The sequence below is a fragment of the Coturnix japonica genome, chromosome 3 (assembly GCF_054131305.1).
Source record: "Coturnix japonica strain WE chromosome 3, WE-NBRP24, whole genome shotgun sequence".
NCBI lineage: Eukaryota > Metazoa > Chordata > Aves > Galliformes > Phasianidae > Coturnix > Coturnix japonica.
The window spans coordinates 100,562,026-100,587,357 of NC_140665.1; the positions used below are offsets into that span (position 1 = coordinate 100,562,026).

The 25,332-nt window shown below is 40.6% G+C and overlaps 1 protein-coding gene across 11 annotated transcripts in view; it reads left to right on the top strand.

Annotated features, from left to right (window-relative positions):
* The window catches only part of MSRA (methionine sulfoxide reductase A), a 239,444-nt gene that overhangs the window by 91,498 nt on the left and 122,614 nt on the right, over positions 1-25,332 (top strand). For all 11 annotated transcript variants that reach the window (XR_014944983.1, XM_085544258.1, XM_015859751.3 and 8 more), the window contains one exon: positions 15,412-15,531. Coding sequence is in view for 10 of the 11 variants with exons in the window: in XM_085544258.1 (XP_085400384.1) it covers positions 15,412-15,531 (120 nt within the window). In the remaining variant the exon portion in view is untranslated. The remainder of the gene's footprint in view (positions 1-15,411; positions 15,532-25,332) is intronic.

Sequence of the window (25,332 nt, forward strand, 5' to 3'; positions counted from 1 at the left end):
CCCTTCAAGGCCATCTGTCCCACTCCCTGCACTGAGCAGGGACACCCACAGCTCCATCAGTGCTCAGAGCCCATCCAGCCTGACCTTGGCTGTCTGCAGGGATGGGGCACCACTGCCGCTCTGGGCAGCCTGTACTAGTGCCTCACCACCCTGATATCCAATCTAAATCTCTCCTCTTTGAGTTTGAAGCCATTCCCCCTTGTCCAGTCCCAACAGACTCCACTGAAGAGTGTATCCCTTTCTTTCTTACAGCCCCCCTTTAGGTATGAATTTATCCTCTATATAGGGTAATGACCACATTATGAAGATTACTTTCAGTGTCATACTGTGCTGGCAAGTACTGACTCCCTGTCTATTCTGGACAACACGCTAAAGCCTGTTGTCTTCAGAAGAGAATGAAAATCCACTGCTTAAAGGGTCAGACAGAGTCTTGTTTCATATTTTTCTACTAGAATACCACCTGGTTTTTCTCTCTGTGCGGGATACATGCCATAAGAACAAATGAAACGACCATAAAACAAAGTATGAACAAAACAACTCCCCAAAACACACGGATGTCTAGAAGAAAGAATTAATACCAGCGGTTTTTCAAATAAGATAAGATGCACTAATCACACAAAAAAATAAAAATAATTCTGATTTGAGTTGAACTGTAAGTAATTTTGAAACAGACGTAGTTATTTGTTTGTGAGCCAGGAAAAACAGCATGCAATATGTCAGGCTTTGAGATAAAATTTATTGGTGTGTCATTGGCTTAAATCCAACGCTGTGCTTATAAATAATATAATCCTAGTGTGACACATTTCTGCTTGAACCTTGACTGAAAATTATTGAGAATCACGTTATGAATTATGTAGAAGCAGTCACGCATTCAAGTCAGAAGGATGTAACTCGAGTGAAATGTTGAAATGGATTTGTAATTAGGTACACTATCTAACGACGCAGAGTTGCAGAAAGGGCAAGGTGTCTTTCTGTGTACCCAAAGGTATAACGTGGAGCCTTGCTGTTGACTGAGGCTAACAGTCATGCAGCTTTTATTGACTCTTTTTTCTAGGATGTGAAGTTACCTGTATCTCTCCTGTGCTATTGGCACTATCTTTGGTGTCTTATTTTTCTTAGCTCAGTGTGACCCAAGGCTCCAGACAAGCCCTTGACAGTACCTACATACAGTCCACCTGCACAGCAGGTGTAGGAGAAACTCAGTGCAATTCAGTGAAACACATCTGACAAGCCCAGAGGGGGCAAATTTAGGGTTTTTAAGCATTAGAATGGCTGTACTCAGAGTCCTCTGTGACAGAAAAAGAGAATTTCAATTGCTCTGCTTTGTAGAGACCTAGAAAACCAGGATAACATGACTGTGCCACTATGGTAAAGATTTGGGTGTATTTTAGATGTAGAAGGACTTGGTTTTTAGTAGCTAGCGTGATCCCTCTTCAAATCATTGTGTAGTGTGCTGTTTCTCAGTGCCTCAGTGTCTTTCTTGTAGTGAGAGGCCCAAACCTGAACACAGTACTCATGGTGAAGCCTCACCAGTGTTGGGTACAGAGGGATGATCACCTCCTGCTCCCATAGCTGCACTGTTTCTGATACAAGCCTGGATGCCATTGACTTTCTTGGCCACCAGGGCACACCACTGGCTTCAGATATACACAGCTGGAGCTGTCTGTACTGTGAGAATCTGGCATCTGTGAAGAACAGAACCTTTTCACATAAAGGAGACTGCAGAGAGCTGGAAACTCATCTGAGTTTCCTTGTCCTGGCTAATGTCTTCTATATCCTTTGTTTCACCTACAGACTTGTGCAAAAGTCACCCATCCTTCTGGAAGGTCTCTTTATACAATAATCTATTAATTCTTGAGTTTGAATATTGACAGTTGCCTCATTTAAAAATTCATCTGGGTCCCCTGCAGTTGTTTGTTACAGACTACAGTTATTTATGCTTTACAATGTGGTAGACCAAACCCAAGAGGAAAGCAAAGATATTTGTAGCCTTGGGCAGTAGTGTTGCTTCAACAGACTTATTGACTGTATACAAATAATTTTCCTCTAATTCAAAGTACTGACTGTATGGATCCAAGATGTTTTGGAGCATGTGCTGAAGCTCACAGAAGCAAGACTTGAGACTAGGAGAGTCTTTCAGATCTCAGCCAGTTGTATTCTCTCTGGCTGCAGCCTCCTGTGGGTCTGGGACTGATGCTGGGGACTCCATCATCCAGGTTTTGTCCCCAGATTCCCTACATCAGTGCAACTTTATGGAGTACAATAATGCTGATGCTTAGTATGTACGTAATTCTTTTCCTTGTCAATGCATATTGTTAGAAAACGAAAGAGGGAAGGAAAAGAGAATGAAACAGAAAAAAAGAGTGGTCAGAAGTCTGGAGCATCTTCAATACAAGGAATCAACTGGATACAGAAGGACTGCTGTGAAGAAGAGATAAATGTGAGGTATGAGGGACACCTGCAAAAGTATGATAGTTATGGGGAATGTGAAAGAGAGTTGATTTTGCAGAATATCTTCCCCTATAAGAAGCAGCAGCTGTTAAAAATAGAAGTAGAAATAGCTTTGAAATGAATCAGAGAAGATGGAATAAAATAGAAGAGTGGATCTCTGTGCCAAAGGTTTTTCTGTGTATAAAAGGATTCTCACATTGAAGTGAAGGCAGGAGAAATAGTTGGAAGGTTGATCCAATGAGAGGTATTGGAACCACAGGAAGCACAATGAATCCTGCAAATGTCAGAAGCCTGGACAGCAGTTATGGTAATGGTGACCATTGTGTGTATTCATCCTTTTCTTATCCCTCCTGAGTTCTTGTAGTTCTCCACTGCTGGAGACAGACTATAGGGTGAGATGTATCCCTAGTATATCATGCACTGTATGTCACAGGTCACATATATGACATGTGTGCAATATTACCTATCATATCCCATCAGCTGTCTTTCCATTATTAATTTATTAAGGCTGTAAGGAGTCTCATAGTGAGAACCTGTTTGTTGTTTGGAAAATACAGGAGTCATCACTGAAAACAGTGTTGAAAACCATGCGGATGCAGTCCTCAGCTGTCATTAGCTTCCTGTTGAGAAATATTTGTGATGAGAATAAATGGATGCAACATGGTTCTTTTCTGCTAGTAATATTTTGAAGTTTACTTAAATGAGATTCATTATAACCTCACAAACTTAGTACTGTGACGCTGTATACCAAAAGAAACAAGAAAAACCCTGACGATATAGTTTTTCCTGGTTTTCCCCATAGGAGGCAAAATGACTGATGGCACATCAGGTGCTGTGAAATAGGCAGCAGCTCCTTCTGGATGCATGTCTGGCTTGGCATGGATCTGGATGCTGTCTGTGCCTGTGCTGTGGTACCGAGTTATCCAAGCCTGGCTGGGTAGCTGCAGTTATCCAGCATGAGTTTGTGCAGAGAAATCTGATTTATATGAGCTCATTGACTTCTGCTTAAGTGTTCACACTGTTGTATCTCAGGCTTGTCCATCATGTACCTCTTAAGTTATAGGTGATGCACATTTCATTGCAAAATGGCTTTTTTATTTTATTTTATTTTGTTTTTTTAATACTTGATTCGAAACCTGTGAAGAAATAGCAAAATTCTTCTGCACATAGAAGTAAACCTATCTTCACTTATTCATAGAGCTGCTCTAAAATGGCTACATCTGCTTCATGATGAAGATGGATAACTCCTCCTTGGTTGGCTGCTGGCAGCTGTTGTGGTGCATCTTTAACAAATAGTGTATCATAGAATGGCTTGAGTTGGAAGGGACTGTTATAGGTCATCTGGTCCCACTCCCTGCACTGAACAGGGACACCCACAGCTCCATCAGTGCTCGGAGCCCATCCAGCCTGACCTTGGCTGTCTGCAGGGACACCCACTGCCTCTCTGTGCAGCCCCGTGTCAGTGCCTCACCCCTGTTATTGTAAAAAACCTTCTCCTTATATCTAGCCTTAATCTTCCCTCTTGTAGGTAATGACAAGAACAGGTCAAGGATTCACTCTTCCTGATGACAATTCCTTTCCCAAGCCGTCAGCGCTGCGTAGACACTGCCTCAGTATCTTTCATAGTTGCTTGAGTTTCAACAATGGCGTGCCATGTTTTTTGGCTGTGAGTGCATGTCAAGTACTGCATAAATGGTAAATGAATAACCACATATCTATTTGTCCTCTGTCTGTTCCTCTGGATATAAATTAGTTTTGCTCTAACAATCTTCTCTGGTATTTCTTTGAGTAATTGTCTTTTGCGGGATGTATAGGAAAGAGGTATTCTCTTTTGCAAGTGAGAACGTACCAAAATTTTATTGGCCTCTAACAGATGAGAAAATAACTCCTGGAAATTCTGTATTACCATTAAGGACAGCTGTGGTTCAAAATAGATTAATTGTAATGATCTTCTAGGTACACTCAGAAGACATTTATTAGTTTGGGCTTCTATTGGAAAAGGGTTTAGGGCATGTTTCTATGGAGTTGGGGAGAGGAGGAATAAAGGGCTGTTTGTTGAACTGCCTTATTATTTGGATGTAATTATTTTTTGCTCCTGAGCAATTATAGATTGCAAGTTTAAATAATTGTCGGGGTGCCTACAGCTTTCTGTTGTTATTTAAAGTCTAGGGATATAGATAAAATAAGTAATATGGCATGGCTTTTTTTTTTCCGAACATGTCTGTGGCAGTTAATTTAACTTAGCAATAGTTATCAAAGAGGGAAAGAAAAATCAAGATTTCTATTCCTTGCAGTGAACAGACTTTGTAAACAAGTTATTATTTTCTGCATTATAGCTCTGAAAGTGATTCTTATTTTGCCCGTAACAAGATGTTTGTGGTGCTTTGCTTCTATTATAGCAGAATATATTTTGTTTTGCCTCTGTGTATATCTCAGACTCCCTAAGGTTGCTGAGAGATTACAGAGATTTTCACAAGACAAGGCTAAGACTTCTCTATTATTGCTGAGATGAGTTTATATGAAAGATACAGTTTCAAGAGAATCAAATGGATTACGCAGCCCTGATGACATCTCTTATTTTATGTGTACATCAAGTTCTACTTGAGTAGCAGAGCACTAAAGTGTGTCAAATGACCGAGGATGATCTAAAATGAATCTCTAGTGCGAAGTGCTGGAATGCATAGAGCAAAGGAAGATCACAAAATGATTTGAAAGCCTCAAATCAATGACTGAACTGAAGATGTGATGCTTTGCAATGAAGCAAATAATCAGGTTGATGATAGGACCTTGTAGCTCTGTCTCAATCTCTTTCATACATTATTGTTCTGGGGGTTCCTTTCGTCCCTAACAGACTTTAGAAAGGTAATATGTTAATAAACTACTCCCTTCTTCAGAGTTGATAGAGAAGTAGCTAGACTGAATTCATCTGTGCACAAACTGGCGTCATTTGTTAACTCTGTCCTTGGATATTCTTTTCTGTTAATCCATATGAAGATTTTGTTCCATTTTTGGGCACATCGGAGATGTGCAAATAGCTTATGATGCATGTACATCATGTTTCACAGAATCACAGAATCAATCACAGAATGGCCCGGGTTGGAAGAAACCTCATGAATCTCCAGCCCCCCCTCAACACAGGCAGGAGGTCACCAACCTCCACATTTAATCCTGGATGCTTTTATTAATATGCTCATATTGAGGCTGATTTATTTTGTGAGACATTTAAAGGAGTGTATAGTCAATACAGTCATAATTTCGGCCATAAACCTTGTTATTCTTTTTATCTGTCTCAAATTCCTTTCTGTTCTCGGACACTTCAGGTATCACCTTTGTGGCCAAGAAAGAATGGGTCCCTACAATACTTCATAAGGCTTCCCTTTAATCAGTTAGATCTGGAAGATCTTCAGTGCTAACTTAGATGTTTTGCATTTGGGACTGCCTGCTGTTACTCTGCAAATAGCACGTCTTTTCCGCAGATCTTACACATTTTTTCTGCAATATTGCCTTATATGTGATTCAGTCCAAGCGAAAGTGATGCCCAGTTGTTCCCATCCATGAGCCGTCACTCAGATGTATTCCCAAATCCCCATTAAAGAGCACTAAAGGAACACATATTTACTGGTTTAGTTTCCAGTGCCTGAACTCTACAATTTGTGACAGGGCTCCTTCATGTTTATGGAATGGCTCTGTCAGAAAGCTTTTGGGGAGGTCGCTGGCTTGTTCTACACTTGTGGTGTTGAAATCAGCAGTGGCATGGAATAGTAGAAATGAGCCTTGGAGAGAAGATCTTTTACGGTCTGCATTTGAGCTTGCATTCATGAAACCTTCTCATCCCATTTTTGCCAGATCGGCCCATCTAAATAGAATGGAATCGATGTCCAATGCAGCTCCAAGAAAACAGAATTAGTTCCATCTCATAAATGAAAATCAATCAAAGAACAAGGTAGCTTTTTGTATGATGGAAGTCTACAGGTGTGAGACACTGAGACTGTTTTTTGGATGGATATTATATAATTATTATTCTTTTGCCCCATGCCTAATCTTGGCAGCCTCAGCCTAACAAATACCAAGATCACCACTTGGCTCCGCTTGTTAAAGCAGTCATAACGTTCAGACACATTTTCTGTGCTTTTGGAGGCAGCTCTTAATTTTGTACTATATTCCGTGTCATTATGTTATGTTAGGTATATAGAGGTACGTTCTACTGCCGAAAGATGGATTAGATGAAAGTTGCAGTCTTTTTTCTAAAACAAGCTTTACAGAGGAATATAAATCTACAGAAATAAGGCAAGGAAAAGGTAGAAAAAAACATCAGTTTATCAAATAGTGTTTCTGCCAACCAGCAGTCAAAACATGAAAAAGAATTATTTGAAACAAAGACCTGTTAGTTGGGATCCTATGGTATGTTTCCAAAAGGGATTCTTTGCTTTGCTTTGGGACTCCTCATACCTCAGTTGGAGAGTACTTCAAGTAATAATTCATAAATTATGGTTCATGCGAGGCTTAATTATTGTGTGCAAAATGCTTTGATGTCTTTTGATGAAAGGAGCTAAATGCATGAGAATTAGTATTGAAGTATTTGCTTTCTAGAGGAGAGAGGAAGTATGGTTCCCCAGATCCAAATGGCTGCTGCCAGGCTTCCTATGGCACATTCCCACACTGTGCCCTTTTGGGAGCTGGGAAGTAGAGCTTATGAATTGTATGTGTATATTTGTGCCGATGAATCCTGCACGTCTTCCAACTCCTTTTAACCTTTCTCTCCTAATTAAGAATTAAGGGAATGCTGAGCGTGATTAATGCACAACAAATGGTTGCAGAACAGCCATTGGGAACACGGCTGGTAGTCCAGCAATGCAGAAAAGAGCAGAGCCATGGAAGTGCTTCTGTTTCTTCACTCCCTCAAGATCTACTTCTCATCCTGTTCACCTTTAGAAGCTAATTTACACTGCTAATTCTGATTATTTAGACCTGAGATGAGCTTCCTGAAAGGTTCACTCACAGGTCAGGAAGTTTGGCCACTGCTGTTTTCATGTATTCCCTTCCCAAGTTGTGATGCCAGCCTTTTGGATGAGTATATAAATGGTTTATGAGTGGTCCATATCTTCCAGTTTCTGGAAAGTAGAAAAAAAGTTTTCCAGCAAAGGATTGTAATGATGGAATATTCTTACTGTATGGACTCACCAGAGAGCAACTTGGCTTAACCATTCCAGTTTATTGGGTGGGGAAAGAATACCAAGGCAACGAATAAGGCTATCTTTGAGAGTATTTTAGAACACTGAGATGTGTATTTCCCTGCTCTCTGCTGGTTAAGATCAAAACTGCATTTGAATAGGAATGTCTGAAACCTCTCCTGCTGCAACTGTGAAGTTCATGGCAGCCATGGTTTATGTCCTATCACTGCCCTTGATATTGGCTTCAAATTTCTTAAAATCTTGTTGATTTTACACGACTTCTAACTTGTAACATGCTGTTATGATGGGTTGCATAAATACATTTTGAGAACCATTTTCTGTCTCTTTATCTAGCACTTTTCCCAGTTGGAGTGCTGTTGCCTCACAGGTCCTTTGAATAGTCATACTTACGACACGTTACACGTATTTTTCTTACTGAGAACATGGCAGTTTTTCTGTTGACAGTAAAATACTCCCTTTCTATTATGATGTTCTCTTTTTCCTCTTACAATAATGTGTCGTGCAGGTTTTATACAAACACACATACATACACACACGCGCGCCCACACGCTCTTCGAATGTCAGCAGCCACCATACTGGCAGCGGCGAATTGCCTGGCCATTTGGTAATTTGAATGAACATGAGGCTTCTGCTTTTCCTATGGAAAATGAAGCAAACCCAACAGTTTCTCTGGGAATTCATGCAGTGTGAACAGAACACATCTTGGCAAAATGGTGAGCCAAGAAATTCCTCTTTAGTTGCTCTGTTAGGCAAACTGCATTTTAAATTTCTTGCCGAGGGCTTTGTTTGACTTGCCCCAGGCAAGCTGTTCAACATATTTATCAACCCTGTTGTAGCATTAGAGCCAACGCTTATCTAGGAAGATCATCCGCTTAATGCCATCTGTCATCAGGAATTTTATTTCTTTCAGCTGAGCTTGTTCTCCATTTCAGGCTTTTTTTTTGTTGTTGTTTTTTAATATTCCTCCCAACCATTTCTTAGTTGATTGTTTTCCAGTGATCTCCGATATTTTGTGATTGCTCAAATATTCCGTGGTTGCTGCATGCACGTTAAACCCCTAAAGACATCAACGATACAATTTTATTTCAAATCCTGACTGATAACATTAATCCTATATGCATCCAGATGGCTCACCAAAGCGCCCTACATATTACAGCGTTATGTAAAAGATGACATTACATTTCAGTCTGAATCTGAAATTCTTTCCAGATTCTCAACAGGAATTTGAAGAATTTCACAGCAAAGACTCTCAGGGAATTCATGCTGTCTTTTGATCTCAGTGCTTATTGGGATGCAGCTTTGATCATTTTACCTTTTCTGGCCCTTATAAGCTGTTGTGTAAGTACACAAGCAATATAAATGTGTTTGACAAAGCTGTTTTCACTCCTTTTACATGTGATTCTGAGAGCTCGTGCTCCTTTTAGGTCTGTGGCTTCAACCACAGTGAAGCCAAAGAAACTGGAATATTTCCCTCTGTAGAACAAACAGGAAAACAAGCTGCCCAGGGAGGTGGTAGGGACACTGTCAGTGGAGGTTATCAATGTGGAGATGTGGCGATGAGGACATGGTCAGTGGGCATGGTGAGGATGTGTCAGTGGTGGGACTTGGTCATCGTATAGGTCTTATCCAACCTTTATAACTCCATGATTCTAAAATTAAGCTGACTGGAAGACAGGTGCTCCAGAGTTGTATAAAACCAAGACGAAGTGTTTTAACTGCGGGTACAAGAACTGTATGTAAGCTCTGAGGTGGATAGAGGTCTTCTCCTGTCCCTTCAGGGTGAAGCCAGAGAACTCACTGCGACCCGAGATGAACAGAGAATGAAAGGTCCCCTCAGCTGAGGTGCACACAATGTAAACAAATATCTGTTTGGCTCAGGGCTTAGAAATATCAGCACGTGAACTGACATCAACCAGAAAGGTGTACCAATTGCACTGCACGATTTTTTAAGAGAAAAGGCCAATCACACACCCTGGTAGAATTTGGTAGGAACCTATGTAATACACATTATTTTATAGATATATGACTTGAATGATAGAATCATACAATGGTTAGGTTGGAAGGGACCTTAAAGTTCACCCAGCCCCAACCCTTGCGATAGGCTGCGTGCCTCCCACCAGCTCAGGCTGCTCAGGGTCCATCTATGCCATTGGGCACCTCCAAGGATGGGGTGCCCAGAGCTTAGTGCCAGGGCATCGCCGCCCTCTGAGTAAATGATTTCTTTATAATTTCTAATCTAAATAATCACTTTTAGTTTAAAACCTTTCCATCTTGTCCTGTCACTTTCAGGCTTGCGAAGGTTCTTCCTTCCAACTGGGGGAAAAAAAAAAAAAAAAGAAAGAAAAAATCAGTTCAAAGCAGCTGAGCATTTGCTAGGCTTCTCCAGATTTTATAGAGGTAACTAAATAAATCGTGTTCAGACTCCGGGCCAAATCCTACACTGGCCAAGGGCTTTGGCAGCTGTGCCGTCAGCTCCCGGCGAGCAGTGGAACGAGTGGCAGGATGTGCGGCTGGCTGTCCTCTGCTGCCTCCATGGAGAGGAGCAGCCTGTGCCCCAGCTCCTTTTGGCTGGGATTGAGCAGCTGGCAGCATCGCTGCTTCTAGGGCTTCAGAGCGTATGCTGGCACAGGCTGCGCTCCTGCTCGGTGTGCTCCTGAGTGTTGGGTAGATAGAATCATAGAGTTTGAGTTGGAAGGGACCATTATAGGTCATCTGGTCCCACTCCTCTGCACCAAATAGGGACACCCACAGCTCCATCAGTGCTCAGAGCCTCATCCAGCCTGACCTTGGCTGTCTGCAGGGATGGGGCACCACCACCATCTCTGTGTAACTCATGCCAGTGCCTCACCGCCCTTACTGTAAAAAACTTTTCCCTTATAACCAGTCTAAACCTCCCCTATTTTAGTTTAAAGCCATTTTCCCTTGTCCTAACCCAGCAGACCCATTTGAGGTGTCAGTCCCCTTCTTTCTTACAGCCCCATATCAGGTATTGAAATGCTGCTCTCAGGTCTCCCAGTCCTCCTCCCTGCTGTGAGCTGGGGTTAGGGGAGAAGCTCCCAGGGCATGCTGCTCTTTGTTCCTTCAGCACAGCAGCACGTTTTCTTTTTCTGAAAGTACATTGAAACATGAAATTTATCCCTATTAGCAGCAGCATACTTACTAAAAGCCTCCAAACAGGAGAAACAGGATCCCTATCCCTTGCATTCATCTTCTGCAGTGAAGCACTGCTGTCAGCCTGATGTTGAAACTACTTCTTAATCTGCTGCTTAGAGCTTGGGTGGATAGCTTGCAGGCTGTGGGCCAGAAATGCCATAGCATGCCATGGAAATAATGCATTCATTCCTCAGAATTAGACAAAAAATGTCCTATTTGGATGTCCAATTGGGCTGCTGGGAGGGTAGGGAGAGATAATGCTGGCAGGTAAAGCTGGCAGCAACCAAAGGTCATGGGATGTTAGGTGAAGTCAGGCTGTGCATGCACTGGGTGCCCAGAGAAGAGGAACACACAGGTAAAGGACACAGGAATAAGAAAAGGATGGAATCAAAATGCCATGGATGCATTTGCGTTGTAGAGAAAATAGGAAAACCAGCCAGGCTTTATATATAAACAGTACACCCATTGTGAGATTCTCTAAATGGAAAGCTGAGAGTCCCTGAAGCTTCAGTCTCTGTTAACATCTATGGGGCTCACAACTTAATAGACTTTAATTAGTACAGCATGGGTGCGTCTTATTAGGTTTTAATTTGGATCAGGAATGCCCTTCTGATGCAAATGCGCCGCCTGTGCCCAGTTTACATCATGGAATCATGAATAGGAATTTATATCTGGGAATGTGCATAGAAATGCAGTTCTATTCAAAGGTGTGATAGGGGGTAACACTGGGGAAGGGGAGCAGAATGAGGGTGAATAAAGGTTCCCTATGTAAGGTCTTGCAGTTTCTTGTATGGCCTTCTACCTAGCCTTTTGCATAGGGCACATGTCTCTCTCAAGTCCCATGTCATGTTTGTCAGCCTTGAGCAGATAGATGCCATGGGTATCCTAAGAGATCTCAAATCAAAGAATCATGGAATTATGGAATTGCTTGAGTTGGAAGGGACGTTCAAAGACCATCTGGTCCCACTCTCTGCAGTGAGTAGGGATGCCCACAGCTTCATCAGGTGCTCAGAGCCCATCCAGCCTGACCTTGGCTGTCTGCAGGGATGGGGCACCACCTGTGACCCTGGATGTCTCTCTTCAGTCAAATAAATTGACCCCTAAATGTATGAACTCCTGTTACAGTCAGTGGAGATGTCAGTCAGTACATTAACATAATCTGTAAAGCGATTAATCTCACCAGAAAGGAAACACCTGGAGTTCCATTTTGCTCAGTTTAGCTCTGTGAATATTTCAGAATTATTACAGATTATCTTTAATAATGGGATGTTTATCTCTCTTATCAGAGCAACATTTTGCTTTCATTATTTTACAAGAATACTTCAGCTTATACAAACTCTTTTTAACAAACGTGCTAATGGCTGGGTTGCCTATGGAAACACATGTTCCTTCTCTGAGCTGTGTACAAAAAGAGTTGTTCAGAGGATATATATATATATATATGTGCATGTATATTTATATAGATATATAAAGGGAATGCTCTGGCTCTGGGAAAAAGGATGCGGATGCTAGAAAGGAATAGCAGTATTAGCATTTATTCCCGAATTGTGTGATTATTTATAGGGATGTATGAACCTTTAAAGACTGCTATTTAAATCTGTTTGTTTTTGAAGTTCAAAAGCATAAAATCTTTAAATGCCTTTTGAAATTCCAATTAAGAGTCAGTCAAAACCCATCACTTGAAAAATACTTTTTTGTTTTACAAATTAGCAATTAAAAAGTGACAAATATCTTCAATGCTTAAAATACTCTCCTGCCATCCCCATTATGTTCAAATTATGCTTTTTGGGGGGTATGTTCCCAGTATTTGCCTTCTTTTTCTTTCCCTTAGGAGTGCCGCTTGCTATCTAACACTAAAGCCACACTCACTTAACCAGTACTGAGGATTATGCAAAATATTTAATGAACAATTTAAAATCACATTCATCTTCGCTGGTTTTACATTGTAGTATGGGTGGCTTATTTCCCTTTTATGTTCTTTTCACAGCTGCTTTTTATGGTTCTTTTCCTCTGAGTTTTATCTAATTTTTTGGAACATCTTCCATTTTCTTACTGGAATAGTAGAAATTAGGGGAAGTAAACTTCTTTGTAATGGTTTTAAGTTGAAGGAGGGAAGATTAAGGTTGGATATCAGGGGGAAGTTCTTTACTATGTGAGTGGTGAGGTACTGGAACACCTGCCCAGATTGGCTGTGGGTGCCCCGTCCATCCCTGGAGGTGTTCAGGGCCAGGTTGGATGGGGCTGTGGACAGCCCAGGTTGATATTCAATGTGGAGGTTGGTGGCCCTGCCTGCAGCAGGGGTTTGGAGCTTCATGATCCTCGAGGTCCTTTCCAAACCAACCATCCTATGATTCTGTGATCTGTACTACAGGACCAGATGATGTCTTTAACTGAGATTATTTCCCACTTTTAGTACTCTGAATGTGGCTTCAGGCAATCAGTGCTCTCAAGAAGAGACATTCCTAGAGTGGATGCGTTTAAATTCTAGAATATTAGGGGGGGGTTTATTCTTAATATTCCTCCCCTTGTGACAATTTCTCCATTGAACATGGTTCCACTTTAGCAGAATAACAAACATCAGCTGCTGGATGCATTAATACCACAAAAAGCAATTTAGTGTTGTATTGTTGTAAATTATGTCCCTTTGCTAGCAGGTTGTTTTCTTGTGACAGTGACTTCAATTTTGTCTGTACTCGTGGATGTGAGGGTTTATTGTTTGCACAAGGTGTCAGCGTACTTGAGAAATCATGAGAATCGTTCACCAAAAGAATAAAATGTCTGTTTCTGAGAGGATGGGGAACACAATGATTTCAGATATAAGCTGGTTACAGAGAACAAAAAGTGAAAGAAACCCTGATGAAGATGTAGGTAATTAGGTCAAGTGGGAGAGGACAATTGGTGAGAGAACCCTAAGCAACAATTATTGATCAAGGAGAGTCACCAGACACTATGGTTAATTATCAGTATTTCCAGACATCTTGAAATAAATAGGAAAGCAATGAGCATTTCTACTTTGTGTTTGAAGTTGGGCCCATGTTTGAACTCATACCTGAATTTGGGTTGTGTTCTCTTCTTTGAATTACACCTTTGCGCTCAGGTGTGAGCCTAGGAATATATTTGGGATCAGTGTGGGGCCCACGCTATTCTGTACCACAGATGAAATAGCTCACATACCACCCCATCAGTTGCCTTTGTCCTTCTCAAGTTAGCTTGATAGATGGGCTATGGGAGGTGCCTGTCTCTTTCCAAGGTCTCCAGGAGCAGGCTCAGATCCCAATTGGTGTGACTCACTTGAGCACCTGAAACATTCTGAGTCATCACTTCTGTATTTTTGTTTGTTACCATAGGAGCTGGTCAAAGTAAGTTTGAAGCTAATCTCTGAGTTTCAAAGAAAGAATAGGGCTGTGTGAGTGATCATGATTGTTCTTGTTGAACTTTGAAGGAACGTTTCTTTAATTTCTCAACCTGTTATCAATAGAAAACTCATAATGGGTCATTGATCTCTAAGTGTAATCAGTGGATAGCTAATTTTTTACAAGCTTTCATGTTTTAGAACTATGTTATTGAAAGAGAAAGCACATTACCCACAATAAGGGATTAGTTGAATAATGCTAGAGTCATAGAATCAGTAAGATTGGAAACGACTTCTGAGATACCCAAACCCAACTCAAGCCAACTCCACCATGCCCTCTGTGTCCCTCAGTGCCACATCCCCACAGTTCTGGAACATCTCCAGGGATGGTGACCCCCACCACCTCCCTGGGCAGCTGTGCCACTGCATTACTGCTCTTTATAATATATAAATTATATCTTTATAATTTCTTTATTAGAAAGAAAGAAATTCTTTCTAATATCCAACCCGAGTTACTAGAGCGTACACTGAATGTTTCAGCTTCTTAGAGTCCCTCAAATTGTAGCCAACATCCCTGAACTGTTTAAGCCATTGGAGAATTGTGAATGTTAGGCTTGTTTGTTCCTTCCCCTCGGCTTTCACACAATGTGCTTGATTCCTGATACCAGGAGTATCTTGCTAATTTACACCTGTTGACAATGGCCTTTTGATAACTGGCCATGTGGGTGAATGAATTCTGAAGTTTTGTCTGAACATCAAATATGTGCACGCATAACTTGTTAAACCAAGGCATTTTTCCTCCTGTATAATTGAATCCATTATTATTGCCATCTTTAAAGACTGCATGAAAACAGAAAATTAAGTCACTGTTTGCCGTTAATACAAATTATTGTGTTTTGACAGCTTGCTAATCACCTGGAGTAAAAATGGTGCTGTACAAAGTGTGATTGCATTTTAAGTAATTTTTGTTTGCATTAAAATTCTCCTTGTTTGAGCCTTTGAACCCTTACAGGACTTGTACTCTGTAATGTGTTAGCATTCATTTAGAAGCATTATCAAATAAACCTATTTTTGCATTGTGCACTGATGCAGAATGGATTTATCAGTATAATTGCAACACGTTTAGTCTTGGGAAGCACTTGGCCATCACATACTGGCTATAGATGTTACTTTCAGTATGAGCTATATCAATGAATGTGCAAATGAATGATACGGCATTGAGCAAATTTTGACACATTGTTGTGTACTTCATGCAATATTCAGGTATGGGCTGTTTCTGGGGAGCTGAGAGGAAGTTTTGGAGACAGAAAGGAGTCTACTCCACCCACGTGGGTTACGCAGGAGGGTATACTCCGAATCCTACCTACAAAGAAGTCTGCTCAGGTAAGCTTGTCTCTTCAATTTTTAAGGACTGTGAGGTGGTCAGGTGGTGGAATGGGCTGCCCAGGGATGTGGTGGAATCACCAACACTGGAGGTGTTCAGGGTACATTTAGATGTTGTGTTGGGGGACATGGTGTAGTGAGAATTGTTGCTGATACTATGGTTGGACTTGTCGGTCTTTTCCAACCTTGGTGATTCTGTGATTCTATGACAATAAAGAATGAACAAGTGACTGCAGCAACTGAAGAGACATTTACAGAACACTCCTACCTACCCTGTGTCCTGAACTGCAGGGACACCTATGGAATGCATATCCCATTGTCATTTCCTACCATTCGTTAAGGTATAAGAAATACTTTGAGAAAAAAGAAGGAAAAAAGGTACAAGTTTTAGGTTATCTTTGTTCCTTCTTGTGTTTCAATGCATTTTCTCAGGAAGTGGATTTTTTTGCAGCTTACACAAGTGCGTCTTTTAAAAAAAGTATGAGTTTTGGCTTAAATTTTGTGCGTAGTTGAGTATGGACAGAGACCAGGAAGTGAGTGTTTTTTTCTTTTCTTTCTATAAAACCTACTGGAAAAATCTGCGTTTCTCTTTTGTGTTATTATTAAAAAATTGTTAAATTTGTATGTAGTTCAATGCACAGCGTACTATCATTTCCACATCAAATCCTTGCCTTTATTTTTCATTGCACTCCATCCTAATCCTTCTACAATACTGATAACCTACTGCGGTTTCTTTCTGTGATCCAAAACTTAGAACCACTGGCACCCAACTGACTCGCGTTGCTGTTAAAGTAAATTCTTCCTTTCCTTACACTATGATGGAGGGCAACTTGGAGGTTTGCTTTTTCTTTTATTTCTTGATAGCTCTTTTTATGCCAAATGCTGAAGTTGATGTACTTACATACTAACAATCTATTGTGTGGGGTTGATAGAGTGTAAAGAATTCAGTGGCATGAACGAATAATGGAACTCTAGCAACCATGTAGAAGTGCTGCAAGGCACTCAGAACAGGAGAAACTTTATAGAAAAAAAATATATATATATGTGAAAAAAGAAGTTTTAAAGTAGTATTTTTATAGACAATACAGAACTCGTAAGAAATTGCATTGTAAGTGCTAAGGAAAATGTAGTGATTAGGAGAATTTCTGCTGGTAACTCAGAGCAGTATGTAGAAATGTAAATATGTCTAGAACAAAAAGAAGGATGCTATGCTTCTGTATTATCTAATGCAGAGAAAAACAGAATTCCTGCAAAACAGCAAAGGGAAATACCACCTATGGAGTGATGCCTGTCCTACTAATCCATACAATCTGTTGCTTCCTAATGCTTTCACTTCCTAATATTCCTGTGCTATCTGTTTTGATCATTTGTCTGCATCATCTGTGAATTAATAAGCAAATATAGGGAGTTTGTAGGGATTTTGCTTTGCAGGAGGGTTGGAGTCTATGATCTCTAGAAGTCCCTTCCAGCCCCTAGAATTTTGTGATTCTGTGATATCATTGGCCTATTTCATTTTTTGGCAGAGCTGTTTAATGACCTGGACATTAATTATGTTGTATACACAGAATGGGGATATACAGTGTAGGGATGTGCAGAAAAGTTTCTCTTTCCCAATCTATTTATTCTATTAAGCACACACTTCACAGCCTGGTCTCAGAGAACATAAATGGGATGCATATGTGCTGCCTATTTCTGTTCTTAGTGGTGCAGCTGAGCTAAACTGGAGAAATTACTGATTCCTGCATGCTATTTTTTTTTCTTCCTAGTTAGCTTCTTCTAGCTCCATTTTATTCTGATTTTATTCTGATTTCTTTCTTTATTTTTTTTTTCTGGCAGATTTTGTTTCATCTTTGAACATACCTTTTGGAAGTCTCTGTGGAGAGCTCTCACCAGCCCCCCTAAGATATTGCCATCTGGCTGCTTCTAGTTGCCATAGTTTTCATTGGGGAGAACAACTTATGAAGCAGTAGACTTCGGTTGCACACTGTGTGATTGCCACTTTCCTCTTCATCTGTTCTGACAAGGTCATATCCGTGGCAAACACTTAGCAGTTGTGGCCTCTAAATCCAGCTCTAGAAAGCACATTAATGCCACTAAAAGTTATCTGCTTGGCAACTATTTGTGCTTTGCATTCAACTCATGCAGGCTGGAGAATCTGTGCAGGGAAGTTATTTTAATCCAGCACCTTCCTGGCACTCTGCTCTGAAGGAATAAGAGCAGTAATTCTTTGGGTTGAGCATGTAGCCCTTGTTCCAAAAGCAGATCACCAGCGAGACCTGAGGCAAAATGGTGTGGATTTACTGTTTTGCCCAAGCTAAGGGCTCTCCAAACATATCAACCAATGGTGCTTTTTAGATTTGATTCCCTCGATGTAGGATTTAGTGCCATTTGAGATGTGTGAGATTAATCACACCTGCCATGCTGTGGTCACATCTGACAGCTTTTTGTGATTGCCCTTGGACTTCTTCAGAGAAATTGGATGCCTGTTGTGAGCAGATAATTGATACAGAATCGTAGAGTCATAGAATGGCTTGGGTTGAAAAGGACCATAATGATCACCTAGTTTCAACATAGCTATGATGTCTGCATGTACATTTACTATTCATCCTTCTGTCTGGAGCTAAGAGTATTGCCATGCATTGTCTGTGTATGTGAGTATGGAGGCAGGGGACTGTGTGCCTGCTGAGATTTACCGGTTTCTCATTCTTGGATGCATGAAGTTCCAGTCCTTGATCATTTATCTGATCCAAGCATGTTATGTATGTATTTGGAATGCTGGTCTTTCTTACACTGCACAGGAAAAAGTTCCTGCCTTCTGTCTTACCAAGGGGGATAGGAATATTTTCTACCTCCTTTGGCTCATAGAGCCTTTGAAGGCTTTTGATTTCTTGTGAATTTAGGATGTTCCTTAATAATCCTGACTAACATCTTGCTTAGAGTCCTGCGTGGAGAGCACTGCTTTCCATGTAATTGATCTGCAAGTCTGAGGTAACATGGCACTAATATTTGCATTTAAATGCCTGTAGGCTTAAGAATTACTGAGACGGAGACTCTTGAGCGTATTGATTGTGATTTGATACACTGCTTCACATTCACACCAGGTCTGTTAGTCATAACTAAGTATCTTTTCATCTTCTTTCAAGTCTGTAAACTCCAGTCTTCATAGACCTCAAAGAGCAGCAAAATCTAACTCTCCTGGGGAGGTAGGAACGTCATGGTTCAGCTCAGTGTCATTTTGTTCAGGTGTCGGGTAGATCATGTGAAGATTCTCCAATCAGATAATGTGGCATTGCCGTGTTAAATTGGTGTCTAAGAGATAATTGAGTTATTTTGTAGCTCATAAACACAGTTCTAAAATGTTATTTTTACGTTGTATGGTGACGACCATGCAGATGAAAATCTGAGAGGGCATTCTGGACTGGATGAAGGATTTTGAGCTATATTTGGTGCATTAGGCTAATACGTAAATGCACCAGTTTGGGCCAGCAATAGACTGCACAGGATGTTCGTTCACTATAGAAGTATTTTTGTATTTTGCTTACAGATGTTCAGAGCAGTTCTGTGTTTATCTGTATATTCATAAGCTTTTTGAAATCTGCATAGCTCAAGTGGCTCTGAAATCAGAAGGGAAAAACTCCACTGTTGTTATTCATAAACTGCCGATGCACAATTACCATATAAAATCTGAAGCTAACGATGATTTTCTTAAAAGCAGGACAGTTTACGGTATTGTGGTCCAGGCTGTTAACATGTAAGCAGGTCATTTTATTTTGCCTTGTTTTTTCCCCTGTGTTTGTCTTCAGTGACTGTAATAGAAGAAAAATAGATGAGTGTGCCTGTTTATTATCCTTTATTTGTTACAGGGCTTAGTGAACACAGCAGTATATTTGTTTAGTTAAACCCATTTATAATCTTGTCAATTCTCAATAACTTTCTGAGGCATATTCTCTTGTTTACGGATCACAAGCCTTAATAATTAACAATGAAATATTAAAGTGCGCCATGTGGAATTAGTTCCTCTTTTGAGTTACGTAAAATGCTTGATGTGAAGTTGTTGTACATCTTGTATACAGCAAGCCCACATTTTTATGCTTTTTTTTTCTGATGGATAATACTGCCTTTTGCATACCAATTAGTCTTTTGACTGATCCTGGTACGTAGGAGTTTCCATCTTTAAGACATTTCGGCTTCCAGAGGTCACCTGGAAGACTTTTAAATAGTTAATGGAAGAGACTGGACAAAGGCAGAGCTACTTTCTTGCTCTGTTACCTCCCACCCCCTTGGTCAGTTGTTGATATACAGAATTACTTCTGTCTCTCCTTCATCTGTGCTCTACATGAGAGAGGGCAAGAAGACCAGCACAAGGACCCATGGTAGTTGATAGCTGGCATGTCTTCTCTTTAAGAAAGAAAATGCATGCAGAGGGCTTGACTCCATGACATAGATCTTACTTAACATGCTGTGCGTTAATATCATTGCTAAAGAGAGAATCCAAAAACAGAAAGTCTTTCTAGCATTTGCACAAGTTACTATAGCAATATAAAGACAGTGCAGTGTGGGGAGATGCCTCATTCTGTCTCAGATTTCTCATTCTCTCCGTGACACAGATGAACAACAATCAGTATACAGAGACACCACCTTACTTGAAAAGCCCTTAATTTAAACTTCACAACCCCATTCTGAAATGAGTCTGACTTTTGAAAATGCTTAAGTATATAAACTACCAGTATTCACTTTCTGTCTCTTGTAAAGGGATCTGAAGGTTTTCATGAACTAAGTCCACAAGATTAAAGCTTCCAAGCAGTAATGAGAGTGGCTCAGGACATTTTCTTTCAGTATCAAGAAAATAGATTCCTGTTGTGCCATTGTCCGTTCCTTTTTGTGTCTGTGTAAGATCAAGATATAGGAATTTTATTGACTTATAGATTCTGTAAAGAATACTGGTGCTTATCTTGGCCTTGATCTGTACAACATACATTACTATGGTTGGCCAGTTCCTCTACCTCTCACCTATTATTATTATTATTTAACCTAGTTCACCCATCAGGAAGGAAGGAAAGGTCATCATATCATAGAATCATGGAATCATGGAATCATAGAATCTTGGAATGGCTTGGGTTGAAAAGGACCACAGTGACCATCTGGTTTCAACCCCCTGCTGTGTGCAGGGTCGCCAACCCACAGACCAGGCTGCCCAGAGCCACATCCAGCCTGGCCTTGAATGCCTGCAGGGATGGGGCATCCACAGCCTCCTTGGGCAACCTGTTCCAGTGCAAACCAAATGAAGTATAAAATACCAAACTGATCAAAGTTAAAGTCACGTACTGTGGATGTTACTGTTCTTCAGTATTTTTTACAGCAGCTGAAGAACAGAATATTGTAGAAAATATTTAATTTTTAATAACTAGACCACAGAATAAGTTTTGTTTATAATCTTGAGACTGTAGTCCTTGGATCTTCCTATATGTGCCAAGAAAACCTTTATATAGCCCAATAATCTGTAATTCATCCTCAATGCAGTTGCTAAGTCATGAAATAAAATGAATGCACCAATTTCACTTCACTTGGAAAGGTGATAGCAGATGCTGCTGCAATGTTAAAGCCTTGGCAACAAGAAATATAACAGATGCATTGAATTTCAGTTACCTGCTGTACTGAAGTTCTACCTAGAAAATTAATGCTTTTGACATGACTGACATGTTCTTTTTCAATAGAAGAGTTTCTTACTAACTCATTGTGCCTTAGTATATCAGGATACAGAAATACATTCCGTGAGTTCATCATTTAAAAAATAAAGGGAAGAACAAATATTTTTACTGACCATTGTCTGAAAAACAAGAGGCTGCCTGTCCGCAAGAGATGGTGGCCGCTGTGCTCAGGGATATCTGCTCCATCTTTAATCAAGGTTAAGTTAACATTCCTGTTTCATATTCTGGCTTCTGAGGGCTAATATCATGGCAGATTGAGGCTTGAAGAAATTAAACTGATATTTATTATTTAGATACCTGCTTCTTCCTCGTGGCAAATTTCAAATCCTTATTGCCTCACTGCTATTCTCTGTTGTTTTATCTATTTATCACAGCATTGCCCATAATCACAGGCTTAGGTAGTAGCAGCAGTATAAAGCTAAATACATTATTTATTATTAACAACTTTATTTGAATTGTATTCCACTGAGATGTATCATTTCTGTATTTCTCATCTCCTGGTTTTATGATATATATATATATATATATATATTTATATATATATATAAGATGAAAATGTGATAGCTGCAGAGGTTGAAAGACCATTACCAAATGAGTCAAAGGCAAAATCTGACCTGCAGCCTACACCAAGCTCTCAAAGGATCTTCATTTCCAGAAATGACTTCATGCTGGTTTAGACCACTGTGTTCACCTTGTTACTGTGTCTGAAAACAGAAGGTGCTCCTCATTTTAGGCATGGACAATGATGGTGGTTTTGGTACCTATACTTGTGAAAAGGATGATGTTACAAAAGGTCTCACCTTTGCTATTGTGGTTAGTGTTCTTTCCTTTGTGTTATTTTTTTCCTGAGGAAAAATAACCTCCCCTACGAAGACAGGCTGAGGGAACTGGGCTTGTGCAACCTGGAGAAAAGAAGGCTGCAGGGTGACCTCATTGCAGCCTTTCAATACCTAAAGGGAGCCTACAAACAGGAGGGGGGTCTACTCTTTGAAAGGGTGGATGACAGCAGGACAAGGTGAAATGGTTTTAAATTGAAGGAGGGAAGACTTAGGTTGGATATCAGGGGGAAGTTCTTTACTATGAGAGTGGTGAGGTGCTGGAACAGCTGCCCAGAGAGGCTGTGGATGCCCCGTCCATCCCTGGAGGTGTTCAAGGCCAGGTTGGATGGGGCCCTGGGCAGCCTGGGCTGGTATTAAATGTGGATGTTGGTGGCCCTGCCTGTGGCAGCAGGTTGGAGCTTCACGAGCCTTGAGGTCTCTTCCAACCCAACCATTCTGTGATTCTGTGAGGAGACAGTTGGAAATACAAAGAGGAACTACCAAGTAGTCTTCCCAGAAGTACAGATGACTGTAACTCTGCTGAGGTTACCTGTGGGTATTCCGAAGCATGAAAACTGTTTGTAGGATGTAATACTTAAATATCATTCATAACCTGTATGTGTGCTCTCTAATGTGTATTTCTCAAGGTGAGACAAGAATTTGATCTGGTGATAGGAGAGGCAGGGCCTTTGGGGCTGTAATATCAGGGTAAAGGATGCTCAGAAAACATTCGACTTGATCTTGAAGGTCTTTTCCAATCTAGATGATTCTGTGATTTCAAGGAGAAAACAAGACTGCAAGTGAGTTCACAGGATTACTCACACAAAAATAAGAAAAAACATTCAACTCCCTTTGGGAGTATGACACACAGTAGTAGGCAGCATATTACTTATTTAGAAAGGGAAGACAGACACTAAAGAAGTGACTCTTTTTTTCTTTTTTTAATGTTAGCTAAGCACACACACACAAATTAAGTGAAAATAACACCTGGCTGCATTATAGCATTTTTTTTTCCTGATTACTTTTGGTCAACGGAGAAATAAAAGAAATTAAGAAATCAGAACTCTGATTTATTTTTTTTTTTTAGTTGCTCCTAAATTTTAAGGATGGATTAAAAAAAAGGGGGATGATTTTTTACAATGGCACTTTGGCCATTGGAAGATTTCATTTTGAATAGGACGACACTACTTTTCAGAATTCTACGCTATTCCATTAAACAGAATGATCTAAAAAGTTGTTAATTTACTTGGTCAAGCTTCTGGGTGCATTCTGGGAGGAAAAGGCTCATAAAATTGCAAGGGTTTAGAACTTTGCACAGCAGGAAATGAGATCTGAAAGAGAGCAATAAGTGTGCTGATGGAGACCTGTCTTGGTAAAGCCAACAAATGAATGCTGCTTCAGGAAAAGCTCTTTTTATTTTGGTTGTTGATAATTTGCTGTAGGCTTCTGTGTCCATTTTATGTACGTTCCTTTTAAAAGAGACCAAGATGTTAGAAATTCTTTGATGCACTAAAGATGGTAAAGCTGTAAATTACAATGGAGTCAGATGACTGGTGTTATAAAATGGGTATGTTGCCACCTGTGAACTCCTACATGAGGCATAGAAGCCTATTGCTAGGTAGCAGCTTTACGTTTGTTGTTGTCTGCTTGGATGCCCAGAGTACGGCTGTAATCGCAGTAGTGACCTACAAAGCTCAGGCTTCTGAAATGGGCATCGTCCAGTTTTTTATTTGAAGACCCAAAGTGATGGGAAATCTGCCATTTCCATTGGTAGGGAGCTTCCTCGCAGTAACAGAGTGCAAGAGTTGTCATCATAGAACAAGTAGCATGACTCAGACCTATTTAGAACTACAGCAGAGATTTTTACCACCTAGCACAATGGACAGTCCATGAGCCACTCATGATAGTTCCAACAGAAGCAGATGATAAGTTGAAATATATTTCCTGTATTGCTTCACACCAAGGATCTGTTTAATCTTACAATCTCCTTCCGCACAAGTTGGCATTATTTCTTTCTTCATATCCCTCCCAGCTTCAGCTATGTGAAGATGGCATGAATTTAATGATTGTTGTATTAATTTATCTGTTCATTCAGTGTGATTTTGGTTTTGGCATTCGCATCTAGAGGGGAGATTTGTGGTTTCAATGTGAACTTGCTGTAGTTAGTCAACATTTTGCTAGAAGTTGGTTCTTGAGAGTATCAATATGTCTAGGAATGTAGATTTTCCACTGGGTATGTGTGTAAAAGGGCATTAGTTGCTTTATTAACCCTCTGCCACAGTAATGACTATTCCATAAAAGCATGCTGTATCAGCAGAGCACAAAGCAACAGGGGAAGTTGGGAAGTGGAGGAAAGCATGGTAATGGGGGAAAAACAAACAGCAGATCCTTCTTAAGGGATCTGAAAACATCAACTTTTCTATTTTTTCTGAGCAGTTCCTGCTCTGAAAGACTTCTGTAATGCTTCTTTGGAGGCTTTCACTTTGACACCAAGGAAGGAGAATTTTCTTCGTGGCTGCACATCGCATAGCATCAGCTTCCCTGCTGACAGGAGGTGTTCTTTCCTACCCAGCACTTATAGCAGTCGCTATCATTTGTCTGCACTGGATTCAAATTGTAGGTGAACTGTGACCACCAGCAGGACTGAGAACACACCTCATTTCCACATCAATGAAATCTCTTCAGCCTGTTGATGTGGACAAAGTGGCCCTTCTGAGGTATCTGCCCTTAAACCTGTACTTCAAAAGAGGCAGCAGCTGCCTGCTGCAGATAGAGAGACCGCTTGGTGCTGCAGATGCTCTTAAAAGAATCATCAGGGTGAACTCCTGGAAAGACATCTCCTCTTTAGCTTCTAGAGACAGCTTCTTTGTTATCAGCACTAGTGACATCCCTAGAAGAGTTGTCATAGCTACGCAGAGGCTCTATTTATGTCAGCAAACAGAACAGGGCACAGATCTGGGCATCAGTTTGACTGCTTTGGCAGTACTTGCTATGCTCTGAGCCAGGCCAGGAGCCTCTCCCAGACAGTTCCTGGGCACTGCTGATGGTTAACGTGGTACAGGTGTCCAAATCCAGTAAGCAGCGTGGATGCATAAAACCCTATTTAGGAGAATAAAATGTTTAGGATCATGGAATCATTCAGGTTAGAAAAGACCACTGAGATCCCAGGACCAACCCCAGACCACCCCCAATATGCCTACTGCCTGTGTCTTCTCTTTCAGAGAAGAAATGTTGTCTAATATCCAACCTGAACCTCCCCTGGCACAACCAGAGGC